The 23,622-nt window shown below is 39.0% G+C and overlaps 1 protein-coding gene across 1 annotated transcript in view; it reads left to right on the top strand.

The window, feature by feature from the left end:
- LOC144009393 (cadherin-12-like) overlaps positions 1-23,622 on the top strand; it is a 221,921-nt gene that overhangs the window by 60,981 nt on the left and 137,318 nt on the right. The window contains exons 3-4 of the mRNA XM_077509117.1: positions 9,873-10,167; positions 19,654-19,773. Of these exons, the coding sequence (XP_077365243.1) occupies positions 9,873-10,167; positions 19,654-19,773 (415 nt within the window). The remainder of the gene's footprint in view (positions 1-9,872; positions 10,168-19,653; positions 19,774-23,622) is intronic.

The raw sequence follows: 23,622 nt of genomic DNA, 5'->3' as shown, positions 1-23,622 counted from the left end.
AAAACGGTCTGGGGGCTGAGGTGTCCCGTCGGACAGAAACGTGTTTACAGATGGTAAAAAGCTGCGCTTCTTAAAGCCCTTAAGTAAGACGGACCACAGTAATTAATCCAAAAGAGGCGAGCAGACGGCTGCCCGGAGCGCTTCGTCGCTGACCTCCAGCCTGCTGAGGACATGACAAGGCTGACAATCATCTTGTTTATCAACGCGTGGCATCCGGCTAGCGGCGTGGCTAATGCGCTGACAACCACTTATCAGCCATTTGATGATCTTTAAATGAGACGGATATTTGATAGGACTGCAGGAAATATGTTGACCGGCTCATACATATGGACAAGTCACCTTTACACTGACAGGGCGTGAAACCAGATCATGCTTGGGAACCTGTACTGGAAAAGTGATACACAGAGTTAGCTTGTAGTTGGATTGACCTTGATTTACTGCAACCTATGAACAGCATCCACTTTTGTGGGCTGACAATAACAAAAAATGGGCATTCCCTAATCTACTGGCAAAGATTTTTTTCAGGCTTTTCTTATCAGTTACCAGTCCAATCAGAAAAACACAAATCTCACCAGCCATTTTTTTTTTCTTTTTCTCTTTTTTAAATAGCGCCTATACGGGCAGACTGCCTTTCCTCACAGGGTTCTTCTGTGCCCCGCCATGTTGTGGTTTGCGTGTGTGTCTGTGGGTATGATAATGGGGATATGGGTGGGAGGGATGGCTTTTTCTTTTTATTGTATTATGGATGTTCAGCACTTTGCGTTGCATTTGAATGTATGAAAGGTGCTTATAAATAAAGTTTGATTGATTGATGATTGACTACAACCTGGAATGGTAACAGTGCAGTTGAGAATGATCCACTGAATGGGAATTGATCCGAAATCAGCAAAGTGCCCCAACGAAAGACTGATTGCGCCGAAGAATGTTCAGCCAATTAGTACTAGGCTAGGTTGAGAGCCAGAAGGATGAATCTCAACAATTAAATCAACAACCCATCCCATTTGTGATACCACTAGTCTGTCTACACCCTGGACTACTTGTCACTTGTAGTGTGTTTGTGACAAGAGCTAGAGTTTGGTGGTTTCTTGGCTAATCTGTAAAAAATCAATAAATAAAGGTTCAATATTTACATTAAAGGTATATTTAATTCAGACGATTTGTTTTGGCTTGTCTGGGACGTTTCTAAGCTACCCGTTTCCCTCCAAACAAGCCGCGGAGGCAAGCAACTGTCAGTGGCATATGCAAATATCGCTGTGCAAACTCCCGGTTCCTGATTGGTGGACTGGTTTCACTCGTTCCTGGTTGTTTGCTGCCCTCTGATTCCCCGACCATCACTTTTTAACTCATTCACTCCCAGCCATTTTCACAGAAGCAATCCCGTTCGCTCCCGGATGTTTTACTGGATTTTGACTGATTTTGCAAGGCCCACAGAATATTGTGTTCTATTGCTATAAAAGCATGGAACCTATCATAAGAAAGATTAAAGTCTCTTCTTTCATCAGGAAAAAAAAAGTATGTTTCTATCTGTTTCCCTTTTGCAACAATTAGCATTAGAAGAGAGCTAAGTTTCAGCAGTTTTCACAAATAAATTAAAATTTTTTAGCTTTTTTTCTACATGGCCCTGGTTGATCTCTTTTGCTCTGCTGCCATCTTCTGGCCGTTTGTGTAATAACTATCATTTCTGCAACCGTTCTTAGCAGTTGACAGGCTGTATCAAGGCCTTCTGTATGCTCTAGCATTTAAAAAAAACAAAACAAAAAAACGTGTAAATACGTCTTTGGGGCACTGAAAACATAAAAAAAACATATTTACATGTTATTGGGAGCAAATGAGTTAATGTTTGCAAACAGCAAAGGAAATCCATTGGACAAATCCTGTAAGCGTGTCTCGATAGAGCAAAAATAATTGCTTATTGTATTTTCTGTCATCCAAAATTGAACTTTAACTATGGAATAACTCTCCGTAATCGATAGCTTTTCGGAAGAACAAATTCTTAGGACCATATTGGTGAAGGATACCCATTGTTGCCATTTCGTTGATGGCCTGCTCCTCGTTAAGAGGCCGTTAACAGTGGTAACTCGATGATAAATATCGCTGGATGAATAGCTCAAATCAAAGCTAATGATGATAATTCGTCTGTTCCGTCAAAAAATAAAATACATTACACGTTTTTGTTGCTTAATGGACTTTTCTCCACAAATATCCAGCCTCATATTTCTATGGCGATATGATTGCCATTAGTATCGCTTACATGTGCGTCTGTTACGGTGACATTCAAGTTCCACATTGGAGTTTAAAAAAAATGTGATATGAGAAAAGGCATCAGCCCGATCAATAATGGTGGCTAATGTTGTATGTGACGGGGGTAGTAAGACGACAGAGGCCGTTTGGATGCTTGACCTCTGTGGTTGTTCTGTAAATAAACACGCTAACACTGCTAGCTAGCTAAAATCTGTTAACGATAAACTGCCATGAAGGAGGGGCACACTCATCATGACTCAAGTCAAGTCACAAGTCATCTGATCCCAAATCCAAGTCGAGTCTCAAGTTTTTTGAGTTTTGATCAAGCCACAAGTCATCAAAACAGTGACTGTTATCCAAGACGTAGTCACTCAATTTTCAATCTTTGCTTGGTACTGAGCTAAGACAACCTCAGCTACATATCGTATCTGCCAATCGATTCAATTTTGTGGCCTGGCTTATACTCTCACACACGCACACAACACGCATATAGCATGTACACTTTTCATACGAGACTTCGTGTAGTCAGTGTGTTGCTCTATGCCTGGCGGCGGAGGCGTGGCACAGCTACAGATAGCGAGGTGTCATCCGCCGAGAAATGGCCCCGCACGCTGATATCAATCAGCTATAATAACCTCGCTGCACCGTTTCTGATTCCTGAGCTTTCCCGCCTCTTTCCTGAAACTTCCTTGCTAGGGCGTGGCCGCCTTTCTGCAGCTAGCTAGTGTCGAGAGATAAACAAACAAGCGCGTCAGGTGTAGTGTTATCTCAATCGATGAATTTGCAGAAGTTAATTGGTTCTGCGGCATGAAATAACATGATGTATTGCAGTGTATGACAAGCTTATTAGCTTATTAGCATATATACATTACAAATGGTGAACTCTTGCTAATCGCAAAGGTTTAGCGACCAAAGCCTGATGCGGGTTGCAATAACCTGAGTGTCTTCTTTCTTGGAAATGAAAATATGGTCACCCTAGTCAAGTTTTAACTCATGTCATGTTTGTAGATACTCTCATTTTTAGAAGTACAGTACATATAGTACACAAAGTGTTAGAGTAGCCCATATTTTTGAGAGGAAAGCAGTTTTGTACTGCATGCCTAGGTGGCGCCATTGAGGTTTTTTTTTTTTTTTGCATTTCTAATGGGATATCATTAGGTCCACTTTTCCATCTTGAATGGAGGGTACTTTCAGAAACATTTTTCCATATAAATTTCAACTTGCTTCAACAATTCACGCCTCCTGGCTTCAAGTATTTTTTTTGAATTCATTTACCTTTCAACTACAATGAATACTTTGTAATTTTCACATAATTTATCGTTCAATTTCCTTCATAAGCATTCTGCTTAGCATTCAGCTTTCAGCATTCCCACGCAATTTCTCCAGAAATTGCACTTAATCTAGTTACATTAACATGTTGCTTCTGTACCGTTAGTTGATTAAAATGTATTTATGGCAAATAAACATTCATGATGTCAACTCCGGATAGTCTTCAAAGAAGCCTGGAGAAAACCCACACCAGCACAGGGAAAACGTGAACTCCACGGAAGGAAGGCCAGAGGCGAGATTCCATCCCCAAACCTGCAAAAGTGTGAGGCAGAAATGCTAACCGCTTGTACACATGCTGCTGTTTGCTTGGATACACAAATAACCTCGGGCAATGAGCCACATGCTCACTCACGAACAGATTACCTCATCACATATAGCAGCTTGTAGTAGTAAATTCCCGTTACGGAAAACAACAAAAAGAAAACACATTACTCGTGTTTTCCTCGATCACATTTCTCAAAATGAACATTCCGCCGCTGTCATGAAAGTCTTCGATTCCACAGCGCCCCCTGGGGGAAAGAGTTAACAAGCAGACCCTTTCAGTCCTCATGTTGAACTCAACCTGATTGGTCAGGCTTCCGGGGCCCCATTCCCAGCCTTTCCCATACAAATTCCTTAGAGGTGCGCCGTGTAATCCCGGCTGCAGAAATCCAATTACAACATTTTCTACACAGGCTGCTTACGTTTTGCACCCAAATCAGTCAAATGAATCAATATGCAATCTTTGTGCATAGCAGATGAGAGGCGCCGCTTGGTGCACATCACGGCGCGCAACCATCTCCCATGACCGGGAACTCTCTGCAACACTCGATTAATATGGATATCACGCTTAGAATTCATATTCCTGGAACATGGAGAGTAGGAGAGTACAGTGAGGATTATGTGGACGTAACTAATGGGAGGAAAAAAAGTTTTTTTTAAACGGGACGTGTATTGCGGCAAAATGTGAGTTGAATTGTATGTGTACAATAGTTGCTTTAACAAAAGGGGTGGGACCCTCTGGGTAGCTCACGATACAATACGATATGCGATACAAGGCTCAAGATAACGATTATCTCACGATATGTCGATGCCGCGATTATCGATATATTGGTCAGGTAATAAATCAATTAATAATCTACGATAAAACCAATCCTAAAATAATAATAATAATAATAATGATAATAATAATAATAATAATAATAATAATAATAATAATAATGAAGATGATGAAAATAATAATACAAATAAAAAATAATTATTTATAATATAACTAAAACAATATAAATAAATACAAATATTATATATATATATATATATATATATATATATATATATATATATATATATATATATAAATTAATTACAAAAATACTAAAAAAAATAAATATAATAATAATAATATTAAAAAAATAATAAGAATAATACTAATAATAATAATAATAATAATAATAATAATAAAACTAAGCTGACGCTCCTATTTAACAACCATGTAATTCTTTAAGTGTCTGGCTTTTTATGAAGAAAACTTAGTGTGCAAGCCATTCAGAATTTTTGCCTAACTGTGAATGAACAGTGGGGCTAATTTACATAATCCCGCCTCCATACCAGGTGCTCCTCCTATAATTTGGCAGCTACACTATTTTCGACAATGAATTGCTACTATAAGTCAAAATGTAAACAAAGCTCCCTTTTAGAACACGTTATCAGCTTATTTGTTTACCGTGGTTTAGTTTTGAAGAGCTGCCTCCACCAGGGAAAATTTTTCTTCTCACCTTTCTCTTCAGACTCCAAGGCTGTCGTTCTCGTCACAACGTCCCATTTCCACCGCCCGTGTCGTCATGGTAACAAAAGCCCATTGGCCCGGTGAAACAGAGGGCGGGTGAATGACAGAAACCAGAACCGCTCCCTCAAAAAGCAAATCATATCAAGAGGAGCTTTACAAGTTGAATGTTTAATCACGCAAACGTGATCCACAAATGGGATAAAATAATTTTGAAAATTGCGTTACAACAAGCAGAAGATTTTGTTGTTGTTGTTGTTGTTTTTACAAAACAAACCTGCAAATTAGCACATGGCACTGAATAAAAAATGCAAATAGGGAAAATACAAAAAAGGAACAGAGTGCCACCTCATTAATTTTTACACATTACTCTAGCAGCTTGTAATGAATGAGACTGGGGGAAATGCCATTAATTTAAACAATGAAAATCAAGTGTATCAAATAATTCATTAATTGGCACACAGAGGAGCGACATGATGGAGGACTAACAACAACAGCGAAAAAAAAAAAAAGATAATGATTTTCTTTCAATATGCAGGGAACAAAAAAGTCTATTTGGTTTTGGCTACAATTGGTGCAGATTAGACAATTAATCAACAACACTGTGTGTGTGCGTATGTACGTATCCTATTTTGTATATATTTTTTCACTTGTAATCTTATTCTTCGATTGAGTTTTATTTGATACGTTTTTCCTGAGTGTTCTTGACGACATTTACGTCGACTTTTTCCATTGCAGCCCTCTCTCGCCAAATTGCATAAGACTCGGCAGATGTTGCGCTTTTCTTGGTTTGATTGTAAATTCGCTCGCTCGGAGGACGATTAGCACGCCGCCGCTCGCAACAGTCCGTCTGCAAGGATTTGCAAGGCGCCGCGAGCAAAGTCTCCAGCAAAGCGCTTTTCATGTAACTATTAGCATCTGCGGCGGGCCAGTCCACGCGGAAAAAAAAAAATCCAAACAATAAGTGCAGGATGGTTAAATGAAGCAACAACAGCTTGGCAAAATTGTTAAGTCTTCCCCACCCCCTTGCGGGTATGCCTCGGCAATCTGTTCAGCGCCCCGCAATAAACACCGTGTTTTATTAAAAACTTACAAACCTGCGAGTGCGCGTTTCAGGAGGCGCAGCCGAGAGCCGAGACACTCTTCGACTCGACGGCTGGCAGCCAAAGAATGCCCACAGGAGACGGCAAACTTTGAATTTGAGGCAACAAAAAACGACGCATCTGTCGGATGATTGCCTTTCTTTTTGTATCATACGCGAGGCCAAACATCACAAGAAGAGATCACGCTAGCTAGCATTGTTAGTGGATTTTTTTTTTAGGCTTTTATCCGCGGAGCGATTAAAGCCACTAGAAAAACAAACATGAAAGGATGACAAGAAAAGCACAACGGACCCTCGCAATGCAAACAGTTTCAACCACGAAAGTGAAATATGGTTCAAAAGTCACCCAGGTATTTAGGCTTTTTTTCTTTTTTTTTCTTCAGCTCTGTTGGTCTTCTTTCACATGATGTTTATTTGAATTTTAAAGGTAATGTTTAGTTTTTCTGGTTTTACAAATAACATTGTACAGCTTATTTTTGTTATTTCGTGACTATGAACTCATTTACTGACTGTCATGACTAGGGTCATGCAAGGGTTGTGTTTAGTACTGTCATGACTAGGGCCATGCAAGGGTTATGTTTAGTACAGTCTTGACTAGGATCATGCAAGGGTTATGTATATTACTGTCATGACGAGGGTCATGCAAGGGTTATGTTTACGGTCATGACTAGGGTCAATCAAGGGTTATGTTTAGGCCATGCAAGGGTTACGTTTGGGTCATGACCAGGTGGTCAAATGTCTGTTTTGAACTAATGTAACCAGCATCTAGTTTCAACTGGTCAGACACTATGTGATGTCAGAAGCTATGTGATGTCAGGAATCTTTAATCTCTTTATCTTTAATCTCTTTATCTCTTTATCAGATAATTCCATGTCAGTCCTGTTACCCACATGTCTAGCCACATCCAATCAGATCGATTCGCTGTCTATATAAGCCTGTCTGAGAAGTGTGTGTTTTGTCAGATTATTACCTCTGTCTCCCTGTGCACCTCCACAGCCCAAGTTAGCTTTGCGTCTCTCGATGTTATGTGAAAAAAGTGTTAAAATCTAATTTGTGTCTGCGTTTTTGGGATCCAACCTCGGAACATAACACTGACGTCCATTTTCAAAGCAGTTTTCTCGATGTTGCCAGCCACTTTAGAAGATTTTGACCGATCTTTCAGGGAACGCGGAATATTGTGTTCCATTGACAACGTGCCTAAAACCTTTGCCACTTCTAATGCTTTGTCGTCCTCATAATTGCCGTGACGACCCATCCTGATGAGACATCTTGTTTGAAAGAGATTTGTTGCTGTCTGTAGAAACCTGAAATGCATGTCGTATATCATTGATTTATGAATATTTATATCTCAGCCTATACTTTGACTATTGTCACCTTGGGTGGTTGCCCGGTGACATCTTGTGTTAAATAAAACGACTGTTAGACATTTATAGTTCCCACAGGTGCTATGTCACGGTTCCCTTCGCCATTCACTTGGGCGAGGAGGAAGTGCTTTTATACATCTTGGATTGAATCCAAACAAAATGAATGCCGATCAGCCTGGAAGTGTGTTGGCATTTTCCAAAGTTTGCTGTTTTTCTTTCAAAGGAACCAAAAGCTCGTGACCTGGATACGGGTTGGGTTAGGTTAGCGTCAAATAGTGAACGTGGCAGACAGACTCTTCGCTTTTTTTTGGACCCGCGTTGTCAATAAGTCCACTCGTGCTGTCTGTTCCCAATTCTCCAACTCCCTTTAGTTGTTACCGCATCAAAAGACTCATATAGTAAAAAAATAATAATAATGAAGTATCACAAAGAGCAGCTGTGGGTGCAACGTAGGGGATAACACCATAAAACAGTGTGGGGCAGATCCACTAAAGGTTTGCGTCGCTTTTGCGCGGCGCTAACCGGTAAAAATGGAGTAATCCGGGAACGTCTAATCCACTAAACACCACAGATGGGGAAATTCGTCTTTAACTCTTTGAGTGGCAAACAGTATCCAAAAAAACAACCCCGACAGTGTCGGGCGATTTCAAGCATTTTCAATCATCTTTCAAGGCATAAGAAGAATTCATAAACATGGTGGATCCTATATGAAAGATTGGATTCCATTCTTTCATTAAAAAAAAAGAAAGCATGTTTCTACCTTATTCCGTTTTTTAGTAATCAACATTTGAAAACAGGTAATTTGAGTGACATAAGCAAAAATAGAAAAAGACAAGGAGAAAACAAGCTTTTTGCGAAAAAATATATTTTCTGCACAAGAGTGACTTTGACACTAGTATTTTTTTGTTTAGTGAAGTTCTGTGAATTCGATTTAATCTGACAAAGGCTTTGATTATTCACATCATCCTTGAAAACGTTATTTCATCAGATTTATCATGTTTCGTTGTAATTTCATACATTTTTAGCCCTTTGAAAAGAGATACAATACTGCCATCTGCTGGCCATAGTTAGTGGGTGTTTTTGATTTCATAACTCCATTGATCAGGCAGCGCTCCACAAGACGTTGCACTGCCCATTGATTAAAAAAATTATAATATTAATAACAGTTGACGTCAATTAACATTTATGGCGGCATTCATTAGGGTTTTTGCAAACATCATTAAATGTTTTTGGTGGTCAAACAGTTAACTGCGCTGCTGAACAGAATGCGTGCCGTTGCGCCAGTGGTTTTTGCGCGTACGTAAATGAAGTAATTTGTGTATATTTAGCAGAGAAATTGCCCACCTCTATTGAAATGAGACTCATTGATAAACAGCACTAGTACCAGCGCTAATAGCTACACGGAATTTGAGTACCTCAAACGACATTTATGGGAGGCTGGTGTAAACTCTGCGTTTCCTCGATCCTGTGGATCATGACATCAGTGGTGGCGCGGAGAAGGTAGTGCGGCGAAAACGTGAGTGTGCCAATGATGTCCCAGCCGGACGTAATTACTAGAAAGGTCAACGATTGAGTTTTTAGCACAGACATCAGAAGCTAATAAGAGGACATTGACTCTTGAGTGAACCTTCAGTTTGATGACTGATCTGAAGTAAACGCAACTTTTGTCGCTTGGCACAGGATGCGTCGACAAGCATGAGAGCAACTACAAGAAAGACGCAGTCATAGGTCAGCGTGGTCCGTTAGCTGCGAAGTACTTCCTTGTTGTTGGGCCTTGGAGACAAACGTGCTTCACACCAAAGTGTCGCACATGAATAAAATCAGGTCTTAATCTCCGCAGTGGCCATGTATTATTTATGAGAGATTTATCCTCATTAGTCAATGGAACATTCTGACAGCGCAATCATTTGCTTTTTCTCTTGACAGCGTCTTGTCGAGCTTTGAGTTTCTCTCCGCCGTCCCAGACGAGTCGCATTCGCTGACAGCTCTTCCCCCACCCAGAGTTCTCGCCGTGTCATTATCTGTGTCAGTGTTTGCGCTAAACCTGTCTTTCTCGCGCTTTCTTGTCCCGCAGCTGCATACTGACCTGGATCAGGGCGACAGCGCGGTCAAGTACACGCTCTCGGGCGAAGGCGCCGGCTCCATTTTCACCATTGACCAAACCACGGGGGACATCCACGCCTTACGGAGTCTGGACCGCGAGGAGAAGCCTTACTACACGCTACGCGCCCAGGCCGTCGACCTCAACAGCAACAGACCCCTGGAGCCCGAGTCCGAGTTTGTGATCAAGGTGCAAGACATCAATGACAACGAGCCAAAGTTCTTGGAGGGGCCGTATCGAGCCACCGTTCCCGAGATGTCGCCCGTGGGTAAGGCAGCAAACACCAGCAAAGCAAACAATTGTTTTGGATTGCTTCCAGTATTGTGAAACTTTTGTGTTAAATTAGTAAACAGAGGACATGTCTCCAACTCGTACAGTACAGTGTTCTGCAAAAAAGTTGGAATAGTTCCAACTGGACACTTGTTGGCCAACTTTATTCCATCTTCTTGTGGATAAAATGGCCACTAACAAGCTGTTTTGCATGGCGATCCTTTATTCACCTGCCTGATGGCAAAGCGGCATGTTTAGTGGATTTCCCATAACACAACACACACAACCGCCATTAACCAGCCGCACCTGGTAACAACAAAGGAAACTTAATTGTAACTTGTGGGTAACAAAACCAGAAACATAAGTAGAGGAACATTACACAAAAGATTTAGATCTGAAGAAACTTATTTTGGTCAAAGGTGAAATGTCTTCAACAGCCAAGAAGAGTCCAATTTCCTCGTCAGCTTTTGCACACTACCAAGACCTGGATGACGGGCAATCTAAACAGATCAATATTTGTTGGAAATCCTTAACGTATCAGTTTATAAACTACTATATATCAGTTTATAAAATACTTCACTGCAAAAGACTCCCAAAATTTGGGGTCATTGGGTCACAAAATGAATAGCACTAAAAGTCTGAGGGACAAAAAGACGAGAAAATACTATGTAGATAATAAAGATATAAATACACATAGATTTTTATGACCATCTTCTTGGCTCTGAAGTGAAATTCTATCTGTCTGGCATTTGTTCAGTGTGCTTCTTGGGTAAGATCTAGGTCGATGTGTCGTCGGAATGAATAATGATATTCCATTGGCCTTCATTACCCACGCAACAGGGAGTAAATGCAAACGGAGCCCTGGGGAACTCCGCTTTTAATTTTCAGCGGCAATGAGGTGTAACTACTAATCAGCGGTAGGTGAAAGCCTGTCCCTTCCCAAATAAATACTGCTTGAAGGCCTTAAATGAAAACACTGGCAGGGCGGTGATGTGATGAAAAGTTGCCGGAAGACAAATGTACAAAGTGCACTTTCATGTGTTAAATGTTAAAGGTCAGATGCTTTTCTTTCTTTCAAATCTGAAGTGTATCCTCACCAAATTTTGCCAACACATGCAATTTGATTCTTAGGTGCCCCAGATTAACCTTGGTCTCGCAAGATGAATTCTCACGGTATTTGTGAGTTCACAAACTGCGGAGAATACATCTTGTACTACTCCCATTGATCACTGGTGGTTCGGATCACTCATAGAGCGACGCTGTGTTTGGGGCGGGACAAGCAACTGTGATGAAACCAGGAAGCCAGCGCAGACGCCGGGGCAAACAAACAAACCCAACATGGACGAATGGACACAACAATTAATTTTGTTCTTGCAGAATTACTCACCGTTTCCTTGTTGAATTTTGAACAGCGAGAGGCGCTTCGTGCATTTCTAGCTGCTAAAATGTTCGTGCCCCCCCCTTCGGCAAGAACGAACACGATTTTTTTTTTACTCATGGTCGTGATTGGTTAAAACAAACATGTAGAATGCCGCATCAACCAAACAGCACAAATTATTGTACAGAATGTTCCGCCTTTCCCGAGCAAATTACCGTACCAGATGGATATTGTGCAGAAATCACTTGAGTGAAGCGCAATATCAATCAATTGCCAGGTTAGCCCCAGATGAGATCCCTCAAAATATCAAATCTAAGTTTGACTGACCAAAAAAAAAAAAAAAATTTGTCCTTCTTCAAGAGTTGTCCCTGAACTAACCCCTGCTTATCTAAAAGGAATTAAAATTGAAAAGGATAAACAAGTTATAGTTGTCATGAAATGGGAGCAAATAATTCAAGATTCAAACAAATCAAAGGTCCAACATTCTCATGAAAGATTTTCTTGATGGGTTCCAAGGTCCGCTGTGTTTTCCAAGTTGCGCTGTCGGCCCACTTGTCGGAAAGGCAGCGATGCGTCGACAAAGTGCACTCTTCCAGGCTGCTGCTGAACAAAAGGGGAAGCATCGAAGCTCTGATGTCGCAAAGTTGGAAGTATTTCCCCAAAAAGCCTTCAGGGGCCATGTCAAGATGGCAGCGGCAGCAGGATTTTACATGTTGTCTAATACATTTCAAGTTGTATCTTTTCAGAAAGGATCATCATGTGTCATGTTCACCCGGCTTACAAAAACACCTGACGCAAAGACTGCGACCTGCCACCAAATGTTGCCGGCAAAGCAGATAAAATAAATTGCACAAGAAAAAGTTCATACCGGAGAGTAGCGGATGACGAACGTTGCATAATTAGTGCAACGTCAGTGCACCGCCTGATGTTGATGAGCTATAAATGTCGTGTATTTGTTGATGGCTTTCATAATGAAGCGGCAGATTTGTTTCCCCCGCAGTCAGCTCTCTTTGTTCAGAGTTTAGTGAGTCCAATTTCCGCGTCACTGTTTTCCCAAGCAAAGCCGGCGTTCACCTTCACGCCGGATGCGGAATCGCGTTTGTAATTGTAGAAGTGAAATCATCTCCAAGGTCACCGAAGCCCCGGGGAGGGCCCTGGATCCGAGGGTGGGGGGGACGAGTCTGAATAAATAATTCAGGTCATTTTCTTGTTTTGAAGGAAAACACGGCGACATCAGTCACCGGGACCTCGGAAATATTCAAAAGCGCCTCGAGAAGTCCGGTTTGCTACTTTTCGTCTTCTGCTGAGTCAGTCGGTACCGATCCAGAGCCGTCCTACCCCTTCCTGAGTTCTGCTGCCCCCGGGGGCCGGCGAATCATCGACAGCGATCACGCCGACGGAGTCAATGCGTGCTAAACATGACACATTTGCGGAGTCAGCAGAAAAGTTGAGTGGATTTATTATGTTGCTGGAGTTCCCTAAAGCGATAACAAGACGGACAGCAATACACTTAGGAAGATGGATGTCAGAGAGAGGAGGCGGTCTCAAACACGGACTTGACTAACAAGTTCAAGTAGGGTTTCAAACTAGAGTTAAGGTTTAAAATGAAGGTTTTGAACCAGGGATAAGGCTAAGTTATGGTTTTTCAGACTAGGGTTAAAAGGTTAGTAGGTTAGAGTTTCAAAATACGGGAGGTATCAAATTAGTGTTTCAAGTTGCGGTTGTAAAGTTTGTAGGGTTTGGATTTCAAATTAGGTCTCAAGCCAGGATTTATTTTTTTCTTTTTATTGACTGCTGTGTAGCAAAGCAGTAGCGGAGCGACCGCTTGCGAAGCAAAGCAGGCATTTATTATTTTTCTTTATTTACCAGAATTTGTCAGACAAAATGCGGCTCGAACCGTTGTATGTACCGGCACAAATGAGGTATCAAAAGATGCGGCTCAATCTGACTCAGCGGGGAATTATTTTGTTTTTCAAAAGTGTCATAGTTTGGGTTTCAAATCACGTTTTTTTTAAACTAGGTTACGTTTGTTATTGCTGTTTTCAAATTAGACGGTTAACGTTTCAGTTTTAGTTCAAGGTTCCAAGTCACGTTTTGGGTTTCAATTAGTGTTGTTCCGATACCGATACTGGTATCGGCAGAGGTGCCGATACTGCATTAAAACAGTGGTATCGGTATCGGTGACTACTCACAAGTAACATGCCGATACTATTAATTCCAACACTAATATAGGATTTTGGATGCAGCATCTTGTGTCTTGCTCGTGCACGACATTCACTGGTATGTCACATGTTCACTACATGCCGATCTAAGATATCCTATTGGCCCTTGAATGCTCTGAATCAATAGCGGGACAGCTTTTTCATGTGGAAAAAACCCCCCCGTAAGTATCGGTATGGTATCGTAATCGGCCGATACTGCAAAACTGGATATCGGTATCGGTATCGGGGGCCAAAAAAGGTATCGGAACAACACTAGTTTCAATTTAGGATTTCAAGCCCTGGTTATGGTTACGGAGTAGGTTTAAGGTTTAGGTAGGTTTAGGTTGAAGGTTTTATACAAAATTTGGGGTTTCAACTTTTATGTTAGTGTTTCAAACTGGGGTTATGGCTTCACATTTGGGCTTCGAGCTTGAGTTAGGCTTTCAAGTCAGGGTTTCAAGCCAGGCTAAGGATTTCAAAGTAGGATTTGAAGACCGGGTTAGGGTTTTAATCTAGTTTTAGATGCTTAATTCAAAAGTATTGGGGAAGTGTGTTATAGTAGCATAAACATCTAGTTGCTCTCTTGTTGCACGGATATCACCCCACATCTTCTCCGCTTGATCGGATAAATCCAAACATTAAAGACAAAGCAAAGAGTGAGTGGAGTTTGCTTGGAGAGTCGCAGGTGAGCTACAACCGCCTCACTCGCCCTGCGGACTCCTGACATTTGAGAGCGAGAACGAGAGAGTGCGAGGCTGCTATTCACGGCCAATCCCCGTGAGAGCAGATCAAGGTAACTCGCCGGAAGAAGAGTTGCTCTCTCTCCTGTCAGAATGGCAATGACGCCCTCAAAGCAGGAACAAATGAAATAAATAAATTAATAAAGGGAGAACAACACATGCTCAAAGTGTTTACCGCAGGTTAAAAAAAATGCTCGTGTCGCCGTGGCAACGGCACTCCCGATAATGAGATGATTGACAGACAGCTAATTAGCTGAAAAGTGATTATCCCACAAACACGTCTGATGGATTTTTCCCTCCTGTTATCAACAAGATTTAATAATATAATTGATTCATTCACATGACACATTTAAAACATCAGCTCACGCTTGACTGGAGATGACAATAAATGATAACGAGACATTCAAAAATGATATATCATTAAAAAAGGTCATTTATATACAACATTTGAAGGCCGATTTTAAACGTTCATTTTAAAAAATGTTTTATGGCTAATTTACAGCTTAATTTGCACTCCTAGTCACTTTGCAGGAAACATAAACAACACATCAACAAGCAGGAAAATCCTTCAAAAATTAACACTTTGGCATTTCATCAACGGCTTCACAATTTCGAGTCGTTCGTCTGTAATGTAGCCGGTTTCCGATTGCAAACTACCTTGGAGAAGAAGCGCTGGAATTTACCCGACATGACTTTAAACCAAAATGGCCGACCTCCTGACAGATGTCATATGACATATATATATATATATATATATATATATATATATATATATATATATATATATATATATATATATATATATATATATATATATATATGGGGGGTGTTAAAAATATATTCACCAATATATCGGGATATTCACAGTGTGCAATTTTCGAATCGATTCAATAAGTGTTCGAATCGATTTTTAAACATTCATTTTTTTGATGAAAAAAATATTCAACAGAACGTCTTAGGGTTAGGGTTCAAACCTTAAGCATGGAAGAATGTTACATTAATGCAAAATTAAGCCTTAATATTTTATTTCGATGCTGTTCAAAGATTAAACAGATTACAACATGTTTGTTAAATACAGTGGCTCACAGCTATAAGACTGAAGTTTCAGATAAATAAATAATGCATTTTCATAAAAATCTGACAGTGTACATGAACAAGTTTACAGACTAGTATTTTTTAAAATTGAGTAAAAAAAACTGCAATAATTGACTTCGAAATTTGTATTGGGATTAATCAGTATCGAATCGAATCATGACCTATGAATCGTGATGCAAATCAAATAGTCAGGTACTAGCCAATTCACACCCCATATATATATATATATATATATATATATATATATATATATATATATATATATATATATGTCTGATTTTAATTTGGATGGATGAAATTCCTTGTCGGAAATGGTCTGAACCTCTTTTTGTTCAAAATGAATCTCCTACCCTCACACCAAATCGGTGTATTTTTTGGCAAATAGCGAAAAAAATGTGTTCTAAACTCCTGGCTTTATAATCCCACAAGTTATCAATGTCTCCAATAAGAGGCTTTTCATGCCATCCAATCACTGTGCCAACGGTTCAATTTGCACCCCAAGTGGTCTGACGCGACGCTACGTTACAATGTGACAGTCGACTTAAGTACATAACATATCTGCAATCTGTGTGTCACTTTGACGTCAAGTCGGTCACAGGTAGTTATTTCAGGCTTGGGTTGCCACGGTAACACTGCAGCGCGCTGTGCTATTAGGCTCGTTTGTCAGCGGCGGCGACGGCGGGGGCAGGGTGTCCGAGTGGAACCCCCGCGTCGACCATAATTGTCGCTTAAGTCTCATGGGGTGACGTTGAAATGCATTACAAACATTACTTCAATAGTTAACTCACAATTAATCTCAATAAAATGTACATTTTTTCCTACCTTTTCATACTCTCGTTCGCATAAAATATTAAACGAAATGAAAAAATGTTAAACTAATTAAAAATATGTCTGGTTCTTTTCGTCATTGACAAAGCAATCTCATAATAATTCATAAAATTGAGTACGTAAAAATTAAAAAGATGGACTGCACGGTAAAAAATACTGTGATATTGATTTGTGTTGGTCATATTTCTGCCATTAGATGGCACAATTGCATGTGTAAGACGGTGACATCTCAGTGCATTTTTTTCTGTTCATATCTAATCTCTAACATGAAGTTGTGAAATTCTGCACATTTTTAGAATTGTAAAATACAGCTTGACCCCAGTCGCCACAAATTTATGCATTAATATTACATTTATTGTTGCTAAATTTTGACGTCGGTGTATCTGTCGCCACTGGAATTCTCCCAGTACAGAATTTTCAAGTAAGTGGCAGCCAGGAAGACGTTAAAAAAATTAGTGGCATTAAAAGAACTTTAATGTAACTCAAAATGAACACACTAATTCTGACACCCCTAATACACACGGTACATTCATCCACATACATGAGTTGGATTAGTTACTGTTCTAGAATTCCAGCAGGTACTTTTTATGATGCATAATGTTCTTCCTGGTCGCTCCCATCGCTGGGGACTGTCAACGGCCTCCGGCGGACACGTTCTATTTAAAGATGTGCAAACACGGGAAGCGCTGAGGACTTTGGACGTCCTCTGCTCACGTCGGGGGTCTCCGTACCATGGCGGCATTGTTAGCCACTAATGTTAAAATGTTATTGCTGCATGCTGCTCACAGGATCAAGCTTTTTGTGGGGATGCTGAACGCATCCCACATATGTTAGTCTGATTTTTATTCTCCTCACTTTTTTGTCAAGAAACAACTCCCAAACAATACTTCCGATTTATACCGTTCAAATTTCAATTTGCTTCAAAAGTTCTAATAGTATATATCGGCTGATTCCGTGTTTCTGTAAAGCGCTTTGTGACAGCTAAGGCTGTTTGAAAGCACTATATAAACTAGACTAAGTGCAATTTCTGTAGAAATTGCGTGGGAATGCTGAAAGCTGAATGCTAAGATTTGAATGCATGTGGAATGCTTATGAAATGAATGGAGAGATAAATTATGAAATTATGACCTCCTGGTTACTAGGCAATGCACTTTACCAACTGTGCCACAGAACACCTGGTAATGATGATAAGTTATATGTGTGGAAGTGGACGTGGAAAGTGATACTTAGAAAAAGTTCAATGTCTGTCCCATTGAAAATAAATGGGGAAAAGTTGATATTAAACATTTAAAATTGTGCAAAACTGCAAGCAATGTGGAATCAGATGGTATATACCCCGGGAGGCGTGAACTTTTGAAGCTAGTTGACATTTGGACAATGTAAATTGGAAGTATTATGTGGGAGTGGTTATGTGGCAACAAAAGTGTGGAGAATAAAAATCACAATAACACATGTGGGAATGCTTCACCATTCCCACAATAAAGATGACTTGACCGGACTACTGCTACTACTACTACTAGTCAGCTACTACTATGACTAGTAGTAGTAGTATTAATTAATAGCTAATTAATTATGTAATTTTCACAGAATTTATCCTTCAATTTCCTTCATAAGCATTCAGCTTTGCATTCAGGTATTAACTTTCAGCATTCCCACACAATTTCTGCAGAAATTGCACGTAGTCTAGTTTCCTATGCAGCTGCTTTAACCAGATTAGCATGGCCATGCATCCTGCATGTCGTGGATACGTGGAAGGAACAGTATTGATTAACATTTGCTGTTGATCTGTATATTCATCATAAGATCAATACATATCTCTAGTTCAGTACACAATATGGTATGCAGAACACAGACTTTTTGAGCCACAGTAGTCAGCAGTGTTACATTATGAACGATACATAATTTGGTTCAAATTGAAAATGTTTTAATTGAGTTATCCATGATTAGTTTTGTATAGTTTTTGTATACGATTGATTTTTGTTTATTGTTAAGTTGGATCATTTCAGTCCATTTAGAATGGAAAACATTCAGGGAGTGAATTGCCTCCTGCCTGACAATTCAATTCACATCATGAAATATAGGTCATTCAATACCGATTAATCCCGATACGAATTTATAGTTGGTTGTTCCGATTTTTTATTTTTTATTTTAACTGAAATTTAGAAAATACTAATCAGTATAAATGAATGTTTAAAAAATCGATTTGGCCACCTATTGAATCGATTTGAGAATTGTGCGCTGTAATATCGCGATATATTGCTGAATCGATTTTTTTAACACCCATAAAAAAACATTTATTTTTGTACTTATTATTTATTAGATTTTGTGTTGACAAAATTTTGTTGATTTAAATAGTACAATATATAATTTAGTTCATTATTTTAAAACATTGTAAAACATCACTTTTTCACTCATAATTTTGTGCAGATTGAATGTTTTTTTTTATTTTGTTTATAACATAATTTTTTGTAATTGTATTTAGTGGTTTGCAGTATGTTCATTTATTTCATTTTAATTGCATTTCTCAGCTCTCCACAAATCATTTTTTTTTCGATTGACTTACCCCGAATGTCCTCACCTAATTTGGTCAAGCAATGTCATTTAGTGAAATTGAATTTAAAAACCTTACAAATAATCAGTTGAAAACTTTTTTTTAATAATCTACGTCCTGTGTTGTATTCTCATGAACATCATCCAACAATTACGATAAACTAAAGGGCAAAAGAGAAAATCATTAAACCTTTGCAGCGGTAACGAAAATGAACATTTTTGTAATTTTTTAAAATTTTGCATATTGAATGATGATGCATTCCTTTCATCACATGTCCTAACAACACAAAAGCAGTGCGACAGTTCTCGGTGAAACTATCGGCCTGACTCGCCTTGTATTGTAATTTGACAGCACGTAATTCCACAGCATCCATATGTTTCAGACGATAAAACCATTCCAAACATGTTTATTTTGAATTGAAAAGCCGCGCTAAATAATGACTAATGCTGTTAGGCAAGGTGGATCCCAACGTGTAATTACGCCGCTTGGACTGCTGCCACGCTAACAGCATTGGCAAGCACGTGCAGTAGCGTGGCTCTTTATTTTCCTTGGCGTCCGCCGCTTATTTCATAAACGGCTGTGCTGGATGCCACCCAACCGGGACACTAGAACCGCTCCGTGTCTTTCATCTTTGGCTTATTTGGATTTTACAATCACGTCAGGTGTGTGTGTTTGTTTTTTTCCTCTGCAGGGACGTACGTGACGCAGGTGATGGCCACTGACGCGGACGACCCCACGTACGGGAACAGCGCCCGGGTGGTGTACAGCATCCTGCACGGACAGCCCTACTTCTCGGTGGACCCCAAAACTGGTAAAACACTTCTGAAGGACGTTCTGGGCAATTGAAAAAACGATCTACTTTTCAAAGTCTTGGTACAGTGTTCCCTCGTTTATTGCGGGTGTCACGTTCCAAAAACTACCCGCGATAATGGAAATCTGCGTTAATTAAAAAAAAAACAAATTCTGTTAATTATATATATATATATATATATATTTTTTTTTTTTTTGCTTGTTTGTTTTTTTTCATTTTGGTATGATTTTTACTTTATTATGAATGTTTTTGTTTTATTTATTGTATTTTTTTCATTTACAGTCATTTTTTTATTTACTTATTACAGTGAACAGCACAGTATATATATATATATATATATATATATATAAAAAATTATTATTATTTTTTTTCATTTATTACGTATGTTTTTTTTCATTTTGGTATGATTTTTAATTTATTATGAATGCTTTTTCATTCATCAATTGTTTTTTTTCCATTTCCATTTTCCATTTTTCCATTAATTAATTTTTCCATTAAAAGTATTTTTAGTTTTTATTTATTTATTGCAGTATACAGCACAGTATATATATATTTTCACTTATTCTATCTGTTTTTTGTTGTTGTTGTTTTTGTTTTGTCATGATTTTTAGATTCTCAATGTTTTTTTTATTCATCATGTGTTCTTTTTTAATTTACATAAATTTTTTCCATTAAAATGTTTTTTATTTATTTATTTACTTATTACAGTATAAATATATATAAGCACAGTATATATTTTCATTTATTAGATGTTTTTTTTCATTTTGGTATAATTTTTAGTTTATTATGTATGCTTTTCATTCATCATTTATTTTGTTTTTTTGTTTTTTTCATTTACAGTCATTTTTTTTCCCATTAAAATTATTATTTTTTTATTTACTTGTGATCTGGTAACGTCATTATTTTTCATGTACAATTAGTACCTTTAGCAAGTAATTTTTCTACTTGCTGTCGACTGATCATGACATCACCTGTGCTGAGGAAATAGGCAACGACCAATCATGGCTCAGTTACAGACCAACCCCAGAAAACAGGTGAGCCATGATTGGTCGTTGCCTACTTCCTCAGTACAGGTGATGTCGTCATCATCAGTCGACAGCAAGGAGAAAAAAAAAAAACTATTTAAATTCCTTTTTAAAAATAATGAAGTTATCAAATTCATTCTGGACGAAATATGAACTTTTCACTGCTGAAAATTGTTCAATGAGTCAAGTATCCCTTTAAAGCAAAAAATAAAAATCTAACATTAAATTATCCTCAACAGTAGTTGGCGCTATACTGCAGCAGCTTAACTCATCAGCAAATCATCATTTGTATCTTTGTTCACTTTTTTTTTTTTTTTTTGTCATTGTGTTCAATTAAACATTATATATAGAAGTACAACAGGTACTCAAAGAGTGAGTACTAGGATCGGTGTGAAAACAAATCTGTAATTATGACCATGGAGTCATTTTATGCGAAGCGCATATTAGCGAGCCGGCAGCGCGCAGATGTTTCCATTCAACGTCTCGTGGCTTTGTTGCTGACTGGCTAAACAATTGTTTACGGCCGCCGCTTGGAAACGACCACACGCAATTATGCCCCAACATTAGCGCCGTTATTTATTTGGTTGTTTATGCTGCAGTCAACGCAGCAGAACGGTGCTTAAAAGCTTGTGGATTGGCAGCTGAGTGGTGGCAAAGGGAGAGGAAGGGGAGAAAGAGGTTTTTTTTTTTCTTTGGACTGAACTTAAAGCACATTTAGTTTGGGTTGTTTTCCCCCCTCGCTATCAGAAACAATTTTCTACAAATACACAAAGAATTATAGCAAATCTAAAGTTCACTTGAAGTTGCCCAATGTTTTTTGTTCCCTAATCCTACCTTAACTCATTGACTGGCAGCCATTTTGACTGTAGCAACCCCCTTCACTCCCGGCTGTTTTACTGGATTCTGACTGATTTTGCAAGGTCCCGAGAATATTCTGTTCCATTGCTATAAAAACATGGAACCTACCAAAAGAAAGATTAGAGTAGCATGTTTAGCAGTTAGCATTAGAATATAACCAAGTTTCATCATTCACATTCCTGGTGAAAACACTGGCAAAAAGCTTGTTGCAACATGGCCCTGGTTGATCTCTTATACTCTGCTGCCACCTGCTGTTGGTTTTTGTAATAACTACCACTGCTTCATGCATTCGTTTCAGTTCAGAGGCTGCATCAAAGCCTTCTATATGCTATAGCATTAAAAACAAAACAAAAAAAACGTAGAAATACGTCTTTGGGACAAGTTTGGGTTTTTGGGAAATTAGTTAATATAAGGTATTGGGTTCTTGTAGAAGTTACCAATACCAGCCGCTGATACTTAAAGTCATACTTGATTCATTTAACCGTTTTACAACAAAGTAACAAGTTTTACAAAGTAACAAGTTAACATTTTGTCTATAACTAATTTAACAACTTAATTACTGATCATGTACAATTGAAACACATTTTGCAACTTGCTGTAGCTTTTTTTTTTTTTTTTTTTTTTTGTAGGGTTCGTAAAACGTTTCAAAAGATCTTTGCAGACAAAAATTGTCTGAATATGACAAATAAAAACTGACATGACATCTTACAGCTCCTGATGAAAACTCAAAATTTGCTACGTTCGCAAGTATTCACTGCTCACTGAGATACCAGCTTTATGCGCCTTCAGATAAAAAAAAAATGGCCGATGCCGATATTTGTCAAAATGCCAAATATGCACCGATAATCGGGCCAGCCGATAATCAGTCTATCCCTAATAATAGGAACACATTAACAATCTAAACTGACAATTTTTGTCACATCTGAGAAAATTATTTTGTGTATTTATCATTGAGTCAATCTATTTTATTATTTATTCAGTATTTTGCGGTTATATTCTTATAGATTTATTTAAGTTTTTGCAATTTCAGTCCTTACATTTTGTTATTCAAAAGACATCTTGAATATTTTCTTTCCAATGTTTGACGTCAACTGGATCATTTCCAGCCAATCCTGTAGCGGGACGACGTGTTCGTTAGACGACTCCGATACCGTCTGAAATCGACACCATACACAAAAATGGTGCCCATATGAAAATTAGCCCAAGTGTGACAGCAACATTCGTAATAATAATCGCTTGCAGATGCATTTTGTTTAAAAAAAAAAAAAAAAAGGCAGATAAAAGATTTAATGTTATTTAATGTCACACTTGACGGGTGTGCACCAACTCCAAACACACCAATATTTGTATACAAGCTATTACAAAGTCACATTTTCATAATATGTCCCCCTTTTTAAAGACATTTTTTTTTTTGCCAGCAGCGGGATAAGCGGGCCGGTGTGTCGGCGTAATAAAACCCCTTCATGCGTATCGCCGCGGCGACAACAGGTTGGAAGGTGTTGCCACTCGCAGCACAAGCGGAGGTGATGCGCGGCGAGGCGCCCGCTGAGGCGGGATGACAAAACAGCGGCGAGTACAAACACAAAATCACGCTGCGAGAATAAATGTTCTCCCAGCTGGGCGTCCGTCTATCGGCACAAACACGCGTCCGCGAATCGGCAAACAAACAATCGACGGGCCAAACGGCGTTATCGTCACGTTTATCTTCACAGGCAAACGTACGCGCTTCATTTCAAACAAAAATCAGGAATCCTGCCTCACTGGCTCGGCTTCAAAGACATTTTTTCAGAAAACTGGACTTGGTAAATCAAAAGTCAAATCTCGCCAAGGAGACATATCTCAAATCAAGCGAAAATATGCTTGCCAACATATTTCATCTTGCCAGGCAGAGTTTGTGGACGAGCATTTCACTGCTTCAAAAGTGAAAACCAAACATTTGTTGGATTTGAGACGGTAGCATTCAACT

The sequence above is a fragment of the Festucalex cinctus genome, chromosome 20 (assembly GCF_051991245.1).
Source record: "Festucalex cinctus isolate MCC-2025b chromosome 20, RoL_Fcin_1.0, whole genome shotgun sequence".
In the NCBI taxonomy this organism is placed as follows: Eukaryota; Metazoa; Chordata; class Actinopteri; order Syngnathiformes; family Syngnathidae; genus Festucalex; species Festucalex cinctus.
The sequence above is the reverse complement of the archived record's forward strand: the minus strand, read 5'-3'. Positions and strand labels throughout refer to the sequence as shown.